The 16926-nt window shown below is 44.7% G+C and overlaps 1 protein-coding gene across 2 annotated transcripts in view; it reads left to right on the forward strand.

The window, feature by feature from the left end:
- GOLIM4 (golgi integral membrane protein 4) overlaps positions 1 to 11469 on the forward strand; it is a 56211-nt gene extending 44742 nt beyond the window's left edge. Inside the window, exons 9-15 of one of the 2 annotated variants that reach the window (XM_082224160.1) lie at positions 1574 to 1812; positions 3594 to 3670; positions 4009 to 4127; positions 6317 to 6484; positions 8149 to 8217; positions 10054 to 10134; positions 11203 to 11469. In XM_082224160.1, coding sequence (XP_082080286.1) covers positions 1574 to 1812; positions 3594 to 3670; positions 4009 to 4127; positions 6317 to 6484; positions 8149 to 8217; positions 10054 to 10134; positions 11203 to 11367 — 918 coding nt within the window. In that variant the 3' untranslated portion in view covers positions 11368 to 11469. The remainder of the gene's footprint in view (positions 1 to 1573; positions 1813 to 3593; positions 3671 to 4008; positions 4128 to 6316; positions 6485 to 8148; positions 8218 to 10053; positions 10135 to 11202) is intronic. The other variant, XM_082224159.1, reaches the window with a different exon arrangement.
- Positions 11470 to 16926: the final 5457 nt, after the last annotated feature.

Genomic DNA, 16926 nt, shown 5'->3' on the forward strand with positions numbered 1-16926 from the left:
TCAATGGTAGAGAACATGTTTTGCATGCAGAAGGTCTCAGGTTCAGTTCCTGGCATCACCAGAGGGGTGACTGTTGTCAGAAACCTTGGAGATCTGCTGCCAGGTATCTTCAAACATTTCACACCCATGGCACACTTTTAACCCAAACATGCATTTAGGGGACCCATTTCTCAGCCTTTTACAATATGTTTGCATGGTGGCAGTGCTCCTGTTGTGACCCACCTTGGATCAGGTCATGATCCACTAGCAGGTCCTTGACCCACCAGCTGAAGACAGTAACGTAGACAGTACTGAACTAGGTGGACTGCTGGTCTGGCTCTCTATAAGGCAACTTCCTCTCAATTAAATTTGTTAAGGCTTTTAGCCCAGCTGGAAACATCATTAAAAATAAAAGCGGCAATATAATAAAAGAGCCCTTTACAAGTTGTATGCAATCTGCAGGCAGTATATTTGCGTTTGGTGGCAGAATCTGTTCTTGCCATTTACCTTTGTGAGTCCAGAGCACTCTTCCTTGCATCCAGATGTGCCCTAATATTTTGACAGGCCATTTTAATTCTGCAAGCAGCCTGCCTCAAGGAACCGAGCATCTCAAGGGTACAGTGCATACAGGTCATGTTTTGTGTAGAGCTGTAAATAGAATCTCGGAGAGATGGCTCTGCCTTCTGGGTCATGTCTCAGGGGTGCAAAAATCTGCTTGTTCCTTTGGTTTCAGCCCAGGACCTTGTTGGTGTTTATCTGACTAACAAAGTCATCCTGTATTTCAAGCTTCATTAGAACTCATGAGTGTCCCTCAGCCCCAGAGTCTTGGCGGATGCTCAAATCGTTACGTGAAATGTATTTCCCCTGGGGCTCCTGCCCAACTTTAGAGGGTTTCCTGGCTAAAAGCATCCCAAATTTCCCGTGTGTGTGTGAGAGAGAGAGAGAGAGAGAGTTAGGTTTTCTTTCAAGCCCTCTTTCTGACTGGGCATCCACCTGTCATTTCCCTCCATTATTTTTGGTCCTTTCATCTATGGAAGGAAGAGATTCTGGGATTTGGGGGAGAAGTTGTGGTGGAACGCTTGAAATGCTTTGATCTCGTTGATAAAGGAGGGTCCTGGCCAAAACAGTGGCCAAAAGGCTACTGTTTTAATCTATTTGCAATATTTCGTTCTCCCTTTCTCCCCCTCAAGGAGGGGTTAATCCTCTTTCCCTTTTTTTTAATCCTCACGATGACCCAGAAAGTGATGGGCTCTCCTTCCCTGGAGGTTTTTAAGCAGAGGTAGGATGGCCATCTGTCATGGATGCCTTAGTTGAGATTCCTGCATCGCAGGGGGTTGGATGAGATGGCTGTAGGGGTCCCTTCCGTCTGTATAGCCCAGCAGCAACTAGCAGTGGCTTCCAGGCTCTTGCAACAAGTTTTTTCTGCCCCCTGTGCTACATGTTTCTTTTAAGTGGAGGTGATGGGGATTGAACCCTGGGCCTTCAAAGCCTATGCTTTTCCACTGAGCTACTGTTCTTGCAGTTCGTTCTGCCTTTATTTACTTAAGCCTTCTCTTACTTAGGTCTTTACTTTAAGCTATTTGTCTTGGCCCAGGAACCACCGAAGGTGAAGACGATAACCCGATACAAATCTGCCTACGAGGAGCAGCTGGAACAACAGCGGCTGGCCGTCCAGCGAGCGGAGGAGGCCAATCGGCTCAGAGAACACCAGGAGTCTCTGCACCAGGGGAGACTACAAGAGCAGTTGCTACGGCAGCAGCAGCTTCAGGAGCGAGAGCTGACACTGCGCAGGCAGGCAGAGCAGGGCGAAGAGCAATTTAAACACCGCCTAAGGTTATCTTTCTCAAATGCACTTTTGGCTCCTGTCGGCCTCAGAGAAAGGAGGTTAGCTCAGGTTGCCTCAGACTTTGACAGTGACTAGAATTGCCAGAACCTTCTGGAACCTTCTGGTACTTTCTTCAAACCCCTGCTGGGAGGTCAGGGCCTTTGTGGGGGGGTCAGGCTGCTAATATGCTACCCATGAGGAGGTGCAGGCCGATCCACTTCTCCACTGCTGCCAGTGGAGCAGGATAAAGATGCGGGCCATTCCTTGACCTGTACCATGTCCTGTCAGCAAGCATTTAGAAAATGGCGTTCGCCATGGGCGCCTACAAACTGGCTTTTCAAGTGTCTGCTGTCAGGAATCCTTTTTGCATTCTATTGCCTTAAAGCAGGGGATCTTTTTCCTGACTCAGGGCCACATTCCCTCTAGGGAAGTCTTGCAGGGGCCACATGCCAGCCTAGTAGGTGGAATAGTGGGTGCTGACCTTTAAAGCCCTAAACGGCCTCGGTCCTGTATAACTGAAGGAGCGTCTCCACCCCCATGGTTCAGGCCGGACACTGAGATCCAGTGCCGAGGGCCTTCTGGTGGTTCCCTCATTGCGAGAAGTGAGGTTACAGGGAACCAGACAGAGGGCCTTCTCGGTAGTGGCACCTGCCCTGTGGAACGCCCTCCCTTCAGATATGAAGGAAATAAGCAGCTATTCTATCTTTAAAAGATATCTGAAGGCAGCCCTGTTTAGGGACATTTTTAATATTTAATGCTGTATTGTTTTTAACACTTGATTGGGAGTCACCCAGAGTGGCTGGGAAACTCAGCCAGATGGGTGGGGTATAAATAATAATTTATTATTATTATTATTAGCATTTTTATATTGAACGACATTCCAGCCATTCAAAGTGAGAGCTTTTGCATACATGCGTCTCTCCAGTCTGCATTCATTATCACAGTTCCCCTCATGGAAACCCTGCGCGTTGCAGAGGATTCTGGAAAAAGGAGTGTGTGTGTGTGTTCGGGGGGGGGGCACTCACTTGGTGTCCTGGGTTGGGTTATCCTTCCCACTCATGAAAGAGCACCCTCTCTTGCCATCTCACACTCACAGTGCAGCTAGCAATGGCCCTGTACTTCCGCATGGGTGCATTGTGTTGCTGTGGCAAAACATGTAAAGTGGGAGGTGCAACCCACAATGGCGGAAGGCTACCTACCCCACCAACACACTCTGTAATACAAAGAGGTGCCTAGCTGGCCCAGACCCCAGCAAAGGAGCAAATGGCAAGCATTGGTCTTCCATCTTTTCTCACAAGGATGTGTGCCCCTGAGTTGTTGCTGGACCCCCATTGCCCATCATCAGTATACCTGAAGGAGCGTCTCCACCCCCATCGTTCTACCCGGACACTGAGGTCCAGCGCTGAGGGTCTTCTGGCGGTTCCCTCACTGCGAGAAGTGAGGTTACAGGGGCCAGGCAGAGGGCCTTCTCAGTAGTGGCACCCGCCCTGTGGAACGCCCTCCCACCAGATGTCAAAGAAAAAATAACTACCAAACTTTTAGAAGACATCTGAAGGCAGCCCTGTTTAGGGAAGCTTTTAATGTTCCAGATGGGCGGGGTATAAATAATAAATTATTACTATTACTATCATCATCATCATCATCATCATCCCTGGCCATGCTGGCAGGGGCTGATGGGAGTTGTAGTCCAGCAACCTCTGGAGGGCAATAGGTTCTCCGCCCCTGTTTTAACAACAATAAAAATCCCCTTGTGAATCCGAATTAACCCGTTTGTATAATGTTTCTCCAGTCACCAATCCCATTACGACAACCTGGATCAGGATATTGTGCAAGGAGAAGAACAAGGTGCCCAGGAAGAAGAAGAAAGTAAGTGACGTTCTCTCCAACCCTTGTCTTTAACGCTGTCTTTGAAATAAGACATGTGTGTAATTGAAAATGCAATCAATGGGTTGGCCATATTTAAAGCAGGTAAAGCCTAGCTTGGCTTATTTCTGGATTTCATGGCCAGTAGAGAAGGGGTGGGGCTCATTCACCTCTATCTTGTTGTCCCGAAATTTTCCCTGTCTACATTATCCAACTTTCATACATCTTGAATTGCACATGGAAGCTGTTCCTTTCGTGGCTTACAAATACTGTGTTCCGCTTACGCGGCCTTTCTGAATGGAAGGAGGGCTGAATGAATGATCTGAATTGCCTTTGATCAGATTACGATCGGCAGAACCAGCACCCAGATGAAGCGGAGGAAGAAGACCACAATAATGCAAACGGACAACAGGATCATGAACTGGACCACCGAGCAGAGAGCGAGCAGAATGAAGAACCGGTGAGTGGGAATAGCATACATTGATATTTTAAAATTGCAATTTTATAACAGACATCAATAGACATGAATCTAGCTAAATCAGTAATTGTGTGTCAAGCACCATGCTGGATGTGCTTTTTCTTGTAACAAAGGCAGAAGCAAGGCTTGTTTGGCCTAGAGGTACCGCCTGGGATTGTCGGTGACACCGACTGGGGCCACCATCTTAAGTTTCCCCAGGTATTTTGTGGCAGCCATTTTTTTTTAAAGAAAAACAACAGTTCCACAGAATGTTTGGAGCATTGCATTTTGGGAAAACTACGATGGTGGCCAGGAGCCCATTCAGCAGTACATTGCTGAGCCCTCCTCATCAGTTGGCTCTGAGGTTGGTGGTCCTGTCTTAAAAGCAATAAAACAAACAAATAAATGGGGTGTGGTAACATCAGAGAACAAAAATGTAGGCCAAGAATCTTGCCATATCTCGAAATAGTAAATCAGTTTCTTCAGAATTCAAGGAAGGAAGAGTTAGGAAGGAAGTACGAATAATAACAGCTAGTATTTATATAGCACTTCCATGTCTTCAAAGTGTTCCATGTTTTGTTTTACATATATATGCTTTTATCTTAGGTTTTATATCCTGCCTTTCTAAGCAAATGCTACTTCAATGTGATTTGCAACGAATTTAAAACAAAAGCCATTTAATAGCTCAATTTAGACTGCAGTCAAGCATTTCTCTCTCTCTCTCTCTCTCTCTCACACACACACACACACACACACAGAGAGAGAGAGAGAGAGAGAGAGAGAGAGAGCGAGCAATAAAGCCAGCTGATCTTGGCAAGACAGGCAATTATTCTCTCCACATAGCGAAGGTTGAGGTGAGAGAGGATGGCTTGTTTATAAGGCAGTTTCTTAAGTTCATGGCAGGGGTGAGATTGTCTCCAAGGGGTTCCTGGTTTGCAGCTGAACATTGAAATTGAAATATTGAAATACTTTATTGTCACTTGTACAACTTGTATACAGTGAGATTACACGAACACCCCCCACTCTTAGTCTTAATGCCCCTTGTTTACTGACGCACACCCACCAAATCCGAAAGTCAGTTTCCCTGTTGTTATCTTTTCATTCAGCAGCCTAACAGCCAACGGATAGAAGCTGTTCTTGACCCTGTTGGTGCGACTAATCATGCTTCTATATCTTCTGCCTGAGGGCAGGAGATCAAGAAAGTGCCGGCCAGGGTGTGAATCATCCCTGAGGATTTTCCTCACTCTCCAGAGGCAACTTTCTTCCGCTATTTCATCCAGCGGATTCACGGGACAGCCCATAATATCTTGTGCTGTATTCACCAGCCTCTGTAGGCACTTCCTATCAGTTGATGTCAAACCAGTGTACCACACCGTTATGCAGTATGAAAAGACACTTTCTGTTGTTGACCGGTAGAAGGAGATCCTCAAATGCTGATTGACATCGTTCTTTCGCAATACTCTGAGGAGATGGAGTCTCTGTTGGGCTTTCTTAGCTGCTATGCTACACAGGCTTGATGGATCAAGCTTGGAAGTAGGAAGAGATGTGCTCAGATCAGTATGGCCCTGTCAGTTTTAACACAGTGAGCACCTGCCTACTTGCTCCTCTTATAGTGGTGCCCCTTGACTGGGAGTGGATGCTGTAAAGAATTACCCTGGGTGTGCTAACTTGCAAGTCAGTTTCTCTCCTGGTTTGACCTACTTCACAGGGCTATTGTAAGGATCAAGAAGTCTGGCCCTGATCCTGCGGCCTTTGGGTGAAGGCCTCTAAACTGCCATCCCATACACTCAGTTCAACAGCTGAGAGTTGGCTGGGTGCCCATTAGACTTTTTAATTTGCAGCCGCTGGAGATTTGCATCTGGGTATATGTCTCCTTGTGGTGAATGGCTCTGAGGCCCCCGTGTATAGGGCGGTATATAAATTCAATAAATAAATAAAAAATGAAAAATCAGAAATGTAAGGTTGTATCTAGTACCAATGCTACTCAGAGTAGACCCGTTGACATTAATGGGACTGACTAAATTTCAGTGAGTCTACTCTGAATAGGGCTTCATTGAGTACAACCCATAGATTGTAACTTTGCCTGCTCTTGAAAATCTAAATCAGATCTGAGTGATGTGTTGGATATGGACCTAAGGCGACGTTGTCGTGAAATGCACTTTATTCTTTACTGAAATTCTCTTGAAATGCAGAAGACAGCCGGGGATGATGTCAACCCAGCTGATGATCCCAACAATCAAGGGGAAGATGAGTTTGAGGAAGCAGAGCAGGAGAGGGAAGAGAACCTGCCTGATGAGAATAAGCAACTGAAGCCGAATAACCCAAAACAAGGGAACCCTGAAATGGAAGAACATTTAGTGGTCAGTATACAAAAGGCCATCGCTATCAAGTGGAGGCCCTGTTTCAAACAAAGGCTGCAGCTTCAAGGGATGACCTGCATGTATGAAATAGCCATTTCAAATAGGCATTTCACCTCACACACAATGCATTACAACGCCTGACCTGTTTGCTGGTCATTGAGGATTTTTTTCTAGACAAAAGTGAGTTTCCCATGACATGGGCTTCCATGGGGTTGCTCTGCTTTGCATTCTGCCACACCTTCCTTCCAATTGCAACAAGAATAATTTCCTAAAATGACCACATGTGAAGTTTGCCGCAGCTGATTTCTTTCATTTATTTACACCTTTCTTTCATGATCCTGGTCTAAACCACAGAGCCTAGGGCTTGCCAATCAGAAGGTTGGCGGTTCGAATCCCCATGACGGGGTAAGCTCCCGTTGTTCGATCCCAGCTCCTGCCCATCTAGCAGTTCGAAAGCACATCAAGTGCAAGTAGATAAATCGGTACCACTCCGGCAGGAAGGCAAATGGTGTTTCTGTGCACTGCTCTGGTTCGCCAGAAGCGGCTTAGTCATGCTGGCCACATGACCCAGAAGCTGTGTGCGGTCAAACGCCGGCTCCCTCGGCCTATAGAGCGAGATGAGCACCCAAACCCCAGAGTCGTCCGTGACTGGACCTAATGGTCAGGGGTACCTTTACCTTTACCTTTCATGATCCTATTCAGGGCAGCATATGTCAGGTTTCTGGGTAGTGTCCTATTAAGCTTAAATGTTCAAGAATGAGCTCTGGAATTGCTCCTTCTTCCCGTTAACCACAGTGAATGTTGCATTGACACGAGTCTTTATTGTTGCAATGGGCTCCCTTGTAACCAGGATTTTTTTTATGTGCTTTAAATGCTTTGCCTTTCGTTGACCATTTTCAAAAGAATGCTAAAAGCATAGTTTAGAATAAGCCCCATTGAACACGGCCGATTTTACTTCTCACATATAGGGTTATGCTGCAAGCATGTCTTTCCTTACTACTGCTTTTAAATGGTAATTTCTGCCTCTTCCAGGCCCCCTTTTAATGTAGCCACTTTTTTGCATTGTATATATAGAATTTTATTAAGTTTTCTGTTTTACAACTTAAAATACTAATTTTACATCCTTAAGATATCATTCTTCTCTTTCCATGGTTCATTTTACATGTCATAAATCCCTGCATATTTTACAAAAACTATACCTTTTAGTATTCCATTATTGCATCCATTATCTGTCACTTTTGCTCACTGATTGCAAAATGCATAAGCTCCTTTGAGTGCATGCTAATGTAGAAATATTGGGTTTATGTTACACAAATCTATTTTAATTTGTTAGATTTATACCATGCTCCCAAAGGGAGTCCAGGGTGACTAAGCCCTGGTTGTAATAAAACTGTGGCTAGCTTTAACTATGGTTGGTTTCTTAACTATAAACTCCAGTAGAGGAACATTAATTGCTGTTAAAAGACGAAACAAAACTATACCTGCACAGACCTCCTGGTGGAAGGTGAGCATTGGAAATCAAATCCTTGCCATGTTGCATCCTTCTTCTTTTTTTTGTAGCTATGCCTCTCCTGGATGCCCTGGAATTGATTTTCAATAAGTAAGCCAGTGCATGGTTTTGAGTGATATTGGAGATATTAGCTATGGAATGTGTTTGTCTGCAGATGGTGGGTAACCCTGATCAGCAAGAAGACAATGTGGATGAGCAGTACCAGGAAGAGGGAGAAGAAGAGGTAAGGAACCTGAGGACACACACTTCTCTGGTTGTGAGGATTATAGCTGGGCGGGGGAGCAGAATGTATGCATCACAAGTGCTTTGGAGGAAGAATGTGCTAAAAATGTGGTAAGTACCATACTTTTCCGTGTATAAGTCTATGTTTTTTTCAGTATGATGTGGTGGTTAAGAGTGGTAGACTCGTAATCTGGTGAACCAGGTTCGCTTCCCCGCTCCTCCACAAGCAGCTGCTGGGTGACCTTGGGCTAGTCACACTTCTTTGAAGTCTCTCAGCCCCACTCACCTCACAGAGTGTTTGTTGTGGGGGAGGAAGGGAAAGGAGATTGTTAGCCGCTTTGAGACTCCTTCGGATAGTGATAAAGCGGGATATCAAATCCAAACTCCTCCTCCTCCTCCTCCTCCTCTTCTTCTTCATCTTCTTCTTTAAAAATCATGTGGGGGTCATCTTATACATGGGTAGTGCATAGGGTGGACGTTTGATTGGTTGTTGCCATGGCTGTCAGCGGCTATTGTGTGTGTTATTGGTTGCTGCGTCAATGGGTGGTGTTGACTGGCTGACGCTCTGGCTGTTGGTTGGGCGATTGGCAGCTTCTGCTGGTGATGGGACAGACAGGAGGCGATTTTTGGCAATCCCCCCTTAAAAAAGCCCAACAACCCTGGGTAACCCCCCACCAAAAGCTGAACAACTCTGTGCCATCTCCCCCCATTTCCTTAAATTTGAGTCCCCGATGTCTTATACACGGAGGCATGTTATACACGGAAAAGTATGGTAACACCGACAAGAGCCAAAGCAACAGCTCTCTTAATTGCCAGCATATATCTGTATTATTACTATTTAAGTTCCTTACCCATTCTTTACCATACGGTCCCAAGGCTGGTTACTGCATTTTTTAAAATAAAAAAACACACCACATTAAAAACAGTTTAAAAGAAAGAGATTTGCTGTACACTCAACTGCGGCCCTTCCCTGTAGGATATGGGAGAAAGAAAATGGAATATATTGAGTACAATTGAGTTCTTGCGGCTGCGAAATGAACCAAAGCATATTCTAGGACAGGGGTCTGCAACCTTTAAGACAAAAAGAGCCACTTGGACCCGTTTCCGAAGAAAAAAAACCTGGGAGCCGCAGCGGGCAGGAAGGTGACGTCGGGACGGTGCGTGACCAACGCACGCACCACCCCCGTGCGGCGTCACAGCCAGTACAGCGCCCGCCACAGTGGGGAGTTTCGGGGCGCACAATGCGCCTCCTCCCCTCGCTAGTATCCACCCCGGAGCCGCAGCAAAGGTGTAAAAGAGCCACATGCGGCTCCGGAGCCACGGGTTGCAGACCCCTGTTCTAGGAGATAGGAGGAGAAATCCCCCTTTTTCTGCAGGTCAAGGTACTTTGGGCCCTCCTATATGCATATGTATTTAACGAATGTTTTCTTCCTCTATTATGCATTGCAAAGGTATGTCTTCAGTGTGGCATAGTGGTTAGAGTGCCGAACTGGGAGATGAGGAAGATGAGGGTTCAAAATCCCCACTCAACCATGAAACTCCTTGGGTGACTTTGGGCCTGTCACTGCCTCTCAGCAGCCTAACCTCCCTTGCAGGGTTGTTGTTGTTGTTGTGGGGATTAAATGAGGAGGATAATTAAACTAATTATCCAAAGAGGTTGTGCAGTCATGTTGGACTGGATTGTTTGTGTATAAAAACCACCTGCTCTCAATACCTTGAGTTCCACAGAGAGAGAAAAGCAGGATATAAATGCAATGAATAAATGGCCACAAAACCTTAGGTGGCATCAAATGGGTTCTTACTTCCCTTCCAACTGGGCATATGTGTCTCTTTTCAGGCCCAGGGAGATCTGACCGAGGAGAAGAAGAGGGAGCTGGATCACAACGGCGAGGAGCCATACGGCGAAAATGATGAAAATGTAGGCACACTGCGTAGATGGGGGACGCTTGATAAAATGGGTGGTTAAGGGAGGCTTTGTGTGCTTCCTGCACCTTGAATATTGAGGTTAGAGATGTCTGCATAACACTACTGGTCTACGTATAAAATGAGAAAAATAACAAACTGGTTTCATTCCAGAAAGGAAAGCTCATCACGGGTTAATTCCGCATTACCCCACAGTGTGCTCATTTGAAAACAGATATAGGCACTCCCAGAAATGTGTGTGTGTGTGTGTGTGTGTTCATTCACCTGCCCAGTGGCAGTGTGAGTAAGCATATGCGAAGATTGTAATTGCCACTTTGCCAATTCACCTGGGGCATGTGCAAGGAGGAGAAGGCATGGGTCACCTAGTCAAGAGAAGAGGAGGCTTTTCAAAAGGCATATCAAGTAATCACACCCAACTTTGTGGACAGCAGGATCTGGAATCAATCTAGCAGCATTTTGAGGGTGAGCACGATTGATTCTGGTTTGAGGAAACACAACATGTTTTGTGCTGCAAGCAGGTTGTTTGAACATGGCCCTAGACCCCGACTACTCCAGGCTGAGGAGCAAGCAGCTTGCGCTCTTGCAGTTGCTATTGAACGGCCTCCGTGATGCAATGGAAAGAACACCAGGGCATTCTTGTTTCCCTGGACTATTTGACCTTTGTCAAACAATATGTGATCAGTTGACAATGTTGGACAGGTTAATTGGCCCAAACCTCAAGTGTAATTATTGGTATTCTTTTTAGAAGAATTTATAGCAATAGGGTTGAAGGGAGTCTTAAAAGAGCACAATATGTTGCTCCAGCTGTTTGTCACAACTTGATCTCCCCCAGCAGAGGATAGTTCGGTTCAAGGCTTTAGTAATCATAGAATTTCAACAGCCTGCAGTAGCACAATAATCCTGTTTTGTTCTGTGCTGTGACGTGTGTGTGTGTGTGTGAAGAAATATTTCGCCATAGCAAATGCTGCAGAGTTTTATCATCAAATACATGTTTTCCAAAAAGCTGAATAGTTTTCTCTTTTGTTATCTTTGTTCTGGGGTTATTATTTTCTCATGCTGCCAGGCTGAAGAAAAAATGAGTGAGGGTGCAGAGCAAGAGCAAGAAGTCAAAGAGGAAAATAATCGTAAAGAAAGCCGTGATGAGAACTACGAGGAGGAAGAGGAGGAAGAGGAAGAAGAGGAAGGTGGCGCTGTGGCAGCAAAGGCTCATAGACGAGGGGAAATGTGATTCTTGCTTGAGCTGCAAAATGGCATCTGCTTGGAAAAAAAGAAGAAAATGTTTAGTTGCTAGAGAAGGCCTTTTTATATGTACAGTGGTGCCTCGCAAGACGAAATTAATCCGTTCCGCGAGCCTCTTCGTCTAGCGGTTTTTTCGTCTTGCGAAGCAACCCTATTAGCGGATTAGCGCTATTAGCGGTTTAGCGGCTATTAAAGGCTTAGCGGCTATTAAAGGCTTAGCGGATTAGTGGCTAAAAGGCTATTAGCGGCTTAGCAGCTTAGCAGCTTAGAAAAAGGGGGGGAGCGAAACAAAATCGGAACACTCGCAAGACGTTTTCGTCTTGCAAAGCAAGCCCATAGGGAAAATCGTCTTGCGAAGCAGCTCAAAAATGGAAAACCCTTTTGTCTAGCGGGTTTTCCGTCTTGCGAGGCATTCGTCTTGCGGGGCACCACTGTATACATAATTTAAATTTTTTCTCTTAGAAGTCTTTGTGGTTTTATACAAATGCAATATTTTAGGTTAGCATTCCTTTTGTACAAGATTTTAAGTGACAAAAACAAATAGGTGAGGTGGCAACCCCCTTATTTTTCCTCCTTATTTTTATACTGTTTCTTTTCTAGAAGTTTGAGGATCAGTTTCAACTTAAATCTTTTTGGCATTGTCCAAACTGTCAGACTTTAGCTTCCAGGTGTATTGCTGGGGGTCAGGGGGGACTGATCATTAGTGCCTAATCTCTTGGAGTTTGAGAAACGGCCGGCTGCAGAGTTGCACCCATATCTCTGTGAGATGCTGGATTTTACATCCAGCTCTCTACGGGACAGCACATTCGAGCACCTCTGTGTATTCATTTTGATCTGAATGAATTTGGCCAGTACAGTATCTGCAGCATCTAAGTGAATATCACTTGGCAGTTGTGAGTGTGCCAAAAATGGCAGTGTTTGAATCCCTTTGCATGTGACACTCACGCACACACTGGGTGGGACTCATGTTGCAGGTCTTTCACACCCTCTTGTTGCTCTTCTTCCTATAGAGGTGTAATTGATTGGATTAGCTCAATTTGGTCTTACCCATATATATGCAGTACCCAACTCACACAAGTGTGTTACCGCAGGCCATAAAGTATAGATGGATCAAAGGGTTTCTTCTTACCGCTTCAAATATTATGCACATGTAGACTTGGCCATTGTACATCTGACCCCAACATTGTTGTCATGTGCTGGTGGAGATAGATCTGTCCTTAGCCTTATTGCCCTATCTCAGGCTGCAATCTTGGAATAAGCCCCAAGGAAAACAAAGAAGCTTACTTCTGAGTAAACATATTTGGGATATGACTCTACCACCACTCAAATTCCCTTCTAGATCAAAAGAAGATAGATATAGATCCCCCCCAAATTTGGTTTATTTACCATATGATGCACACATTTTGAAGTCACAGTCACAATTTCTTTTTCTTTAGCATTGTGCACCTCTCAAAAAGTTGTGTGGGATTTGTTTTTGTTTGTAGACCGTAAAGTGCCTTTCTTAAGGGCTAAAGGAGTATTTCACATATATTATCTCAGTAATCCTTACCACAACCCTTGTAAGGTAAACCAGCAATACTGTCCTCTTATTTCCAAATGGATGTAGCCTAATGTTTAAAGAAGACAGCTGGCTGGAGGTTACCCAGGGGGTCATTGAAGCCATTCTCCTCTTGTGCATAAAAGCTCCCCTTCTCTGGGCTTCCACTGTTGGCTTGAATCTTAGTCATGATGTCAGTAAGGAAGGCAGGAGGTCAAATAAATGCATAAGAAGGCTGGAGACTGGTGGCTTGCCAGAGAGCCAGCGTGGTGTAGTGGTTAAGAGTGGTGGACTCGTAATCTGGCGAACCAGGTTCGCTTCCCTGCTCCTCCACATGCAGCTGCTGGGTGACCTTGGGCTAGTCACACTTCTCTGAAGTCTCTCAGCCCCACTCACCTCACAGAGTGTTTGTTGTGGGAGAGGAAGGGAAAGGAGATTGTTAGCCCCTTTGAGACTCCTTAAGGGGAGTGAAAGGTGGGATATCAAGTCCAAACTCCTCCTCCTCCTCCTCCTCCTCCTCCTCCTCTTCTTCTTCTTCTTCTTCTTCTTCTTCTTCTTCTTCTTGCCCTCTGGTCGCTTAGCCAGTGTAAAAGACCGGATAGTATTAAGACATATACTGAATATATGGCTAACATGAGATTTGAAACCAGACCTTTCCTATCATAAATGGGTGGAGATGATGGTCTCCTCTAACCTCAAATAAAATTTAGTATTATGTTTGACAGAAGAATGAAAAGAATGTGAAAAAAAGAGTATGTTAATCTGTTGATACTTGGATCAGTAGCTCTATTTTAAGTTAGAAAAGTGTGTGGTACAAAATGTGGTACACCGGACTGCTTACAAGGTCCATATTCCTCACCTCCCTAATGATGTGCTGCTTTCCAGGCAAGCGGAAAGGCTTCACCTGGCAGAAATAAAATGGGTGGTTCTTTCCTGGCATGGTGGAGGATACACATCTTTAGCCACACAAGTCCTATACCGCATAATCCCTCTAAGGGTTCAAACTGGGGACCGCAATCAGATCATATATGTTGCATACCCCCATTACGTATTTTATTTGTATTTTTTAATGTGATGGTACGTTGGCTTCAAAAGGGTTAAAGATCAAGTAGTCATTGTTAAATGTCAGACACTGGGAATTGATAGCAGTGATAGACTAGCCCCACCGTACCTGAATCACTGGACCATCAACTCTGTTGCTTCTTATTCTCCCACTAATATTATTGTTTCTCCTGCAATTTTAACGGTGACCACATGGGCCACCTGTTTCCTTCTGCCTACCCACCTGCAATCTTGTACGGTTAGCATCACGGGCGTGGGCCAGGTTTACGGGCAACAGTTCACAATGGCCTAGCCAGAAATTAGGACCTTGGCGACGCTGGTGTAGTGCATAGCTGTGATTTCTGCAGGCGACACAAAGTGTGACTGCTGCTTTGTCTGAGGACAGGTGGCAAGTTCTGTGCTCGTGGGCTTGTAAGATCGTAGCTGAGTTGCAGAGCTTATATCCATGAATATGCTGCACCACCCATCCTTCATGCGCTTCTGTTCCTAGGGATACTAGTGAGCAGGGAATAGGATAAGGTATTGGAGGACAGAATTGTGTGTGCCACATGACCTGCCCTTTGGCTGCTGAGCTAACCTGCCACCCACAGATGTGGCAGAAGATGATGTCTGCGGCCAATGTTGGAAGTAAGATTAATCTGTCAGGCCAGTTAGCTTCTACACATGGATTGAGATAGAGGCACCATCTTACGCTTCACATTTTGGAAGCAAAAGGTCTTGGGCTGGCTCCAACACTTCCTCCATCTTTTAAGAAATTGCATATATATGACCCATAGGCTACTATTTTAACTTTTTTATATGAATGTAATATAATTCATTTTTGTACTAACCTAATTATTAATTTTGCTTTTGTAGATGCTTTGAACTATTTCCTTTATATATATATATTTAAGAGTAGGGGTACTCTTAACATTTCATAGGACTGTGTGTGTGCGGATTTGAAGTTTTCTAAATGTTACAAAAAAGATTTATCACACGGAGAAAAGATATTCCTGTTTACATAAATGACTGTAAAGTGTATGATATGTACATAATCTTCGGAATACAAATATTTTGATACATTTGTGTGTATTTTTAATGCCATGGGGCAGTATTTAATTATTCTGAGGCATATTTTAGGGTCATCAATAAAAGCTAGAATCAAAACTGACCACTATGTTAGTCTGGTGCTCTTTTTGCTATTGCTCTGGTGGCAGTTTCACAGCTGTTCTGAGAATGAATGGATAAAACTGCAGGTAAGGAATGCTTGCAAATATTAAGTATTTCCTGTTTCATCTTTAGTTGGAAATGTTCACACATGGATCATCTTGACTGCATCTGCTCTGACACAAGAGCAAAGTATTTTATTTGGTGGGAAGAGAAAAAACATAATGTGCTGATGGTCGAGAAAATTATATTTTATTAAACCCACTTCAGTTGGTGCAGACTATTTACATTTTAATTATAGGAAGCCCTTCGTCAAAGAAGGTAAAAAAGCAGCTCAGTCTTCTAGAACAAATTTCACAGAACCTCGGAGGAAGCTTCAATCTGTTCCTGCCTTGGGAAAGGATGATGGACCATATCCAGTGATGTGTATGTGTTTCTCTCTTGAGTGTTGGATATCTCCAAGTGGGTTTAGGCTCCTATCATTTGAAGGCCAAAAGCTGAAGCGTCAGAGAAAGTTGTTTGTGTTCCTGTTGCTGCCTCAGCTCTGAATAGGCCTCTGAAGTAAGATAGGAGAAAGGAAGAGAACCTAGCTCAAGAGTTGGAGAATCTTCCCTTTGCTCAAGGGTGCATTGGAGTTGCCTGGCTTGTGCCTGAGTGATATGTGGTGGCCTTGGAGACATCCTTACACTCAAGTAGAAATACATCTTATGGTTAAAATCAATGGGACATACTACAGTCAGGATAGACAAGGGTCCTTGCGTTTTGAAGTCTTACCGATTTCCATCTTTTCTACTTCAAGCTAATCAAACCCAACCCAACCCTATCAGTCTTGACTCATATGCCATGTTTTACTGACCTTATAATCATAGTACATTGACTTCCTTCATGTCTTTATGTTCCAAGCTTTTCTAAAACAAAGGATGTCACCAGAATGCTTACTAGGGGTGTCCAAACTTTTTTAAAGAGGGCCAGATTTGATGAAGTGAACATGCGTGAGGGCCAACCAAAGTGGTTGACCTTTTTTAAGTTGAGCTTTTTTTAGGATTGAAGTTGTTGAGCTTTTTGTAGAATTTTAACCCCCAGGCTGGACTTTGGACATGCCTGGCTTAGGCATATCTAAATTGCTAAGGAGCAAGGTGCTGGTAATAATAATAAAAAAAGTATTAAAATATGTGCAGTTGCTATTAGTGGAAAAGCAAGTACATTTGTGTGGGAAGAGGACATAGGTATAAGAGTGGGGCTGAGGGGGTGCAGGGCCCCCAAAATGTTGAGGTACAGTGAGGGAAAACCCTTTCACGCTTCACTGACAGTACAAGATAAGCGTTGAGAAACGGCACTGGATGATGAAGTTTCATGGGTCAGTTGGCACATTCATGCTCTTGAAATAGTGCAGTGGGTGGCAGTGACAAGATGGCTGCTGTGAAGGCCTGGCACAACACCACATTTGCTTGCAGAGAAGCTGTCGGCTGCACCCAGTGAAAAATGAGCAAGTTTAAAGGGGTGGTTCAGTGTAGGTGAGGCCAAGCCAATGCCGACAGGAACTGAGCAGGAAGCACAGGTTCCTAGCTTTGTGGGCTTGTTGAGGGCATTTTCTGCTGAGAACTTTTATGGGCGCCATAGAAGTTACTGGTTCTCCCTGACCTACACTTTTTTGAAGGAAGCTTGGTAGCTGAGGAGAAGGATGTCAAAGTATGTAGGGGGGAAGAGAGAGCAGGGAAAGCCCAGGAACTTCTGAGATGAAGAGTTTTGTACTGTAGAGGGATGGGGAATTTAGAGTTTGAGGGATGGAGACCTATAATTGGG

This window comes from Podarcis vaucheri (genome assembly GCF_965113315.1).
Source record: "Podarcis vaucheri genome assembly, chromosome: 5".
In the NCBI taxonomy this organism is placed as follows: domain Eukaryota; kingdom Metazoa; phylum Chordata; class Lepidosauria; order Squamata; family Lacertidae; genus Podarcis; species Podarcis vaucheri.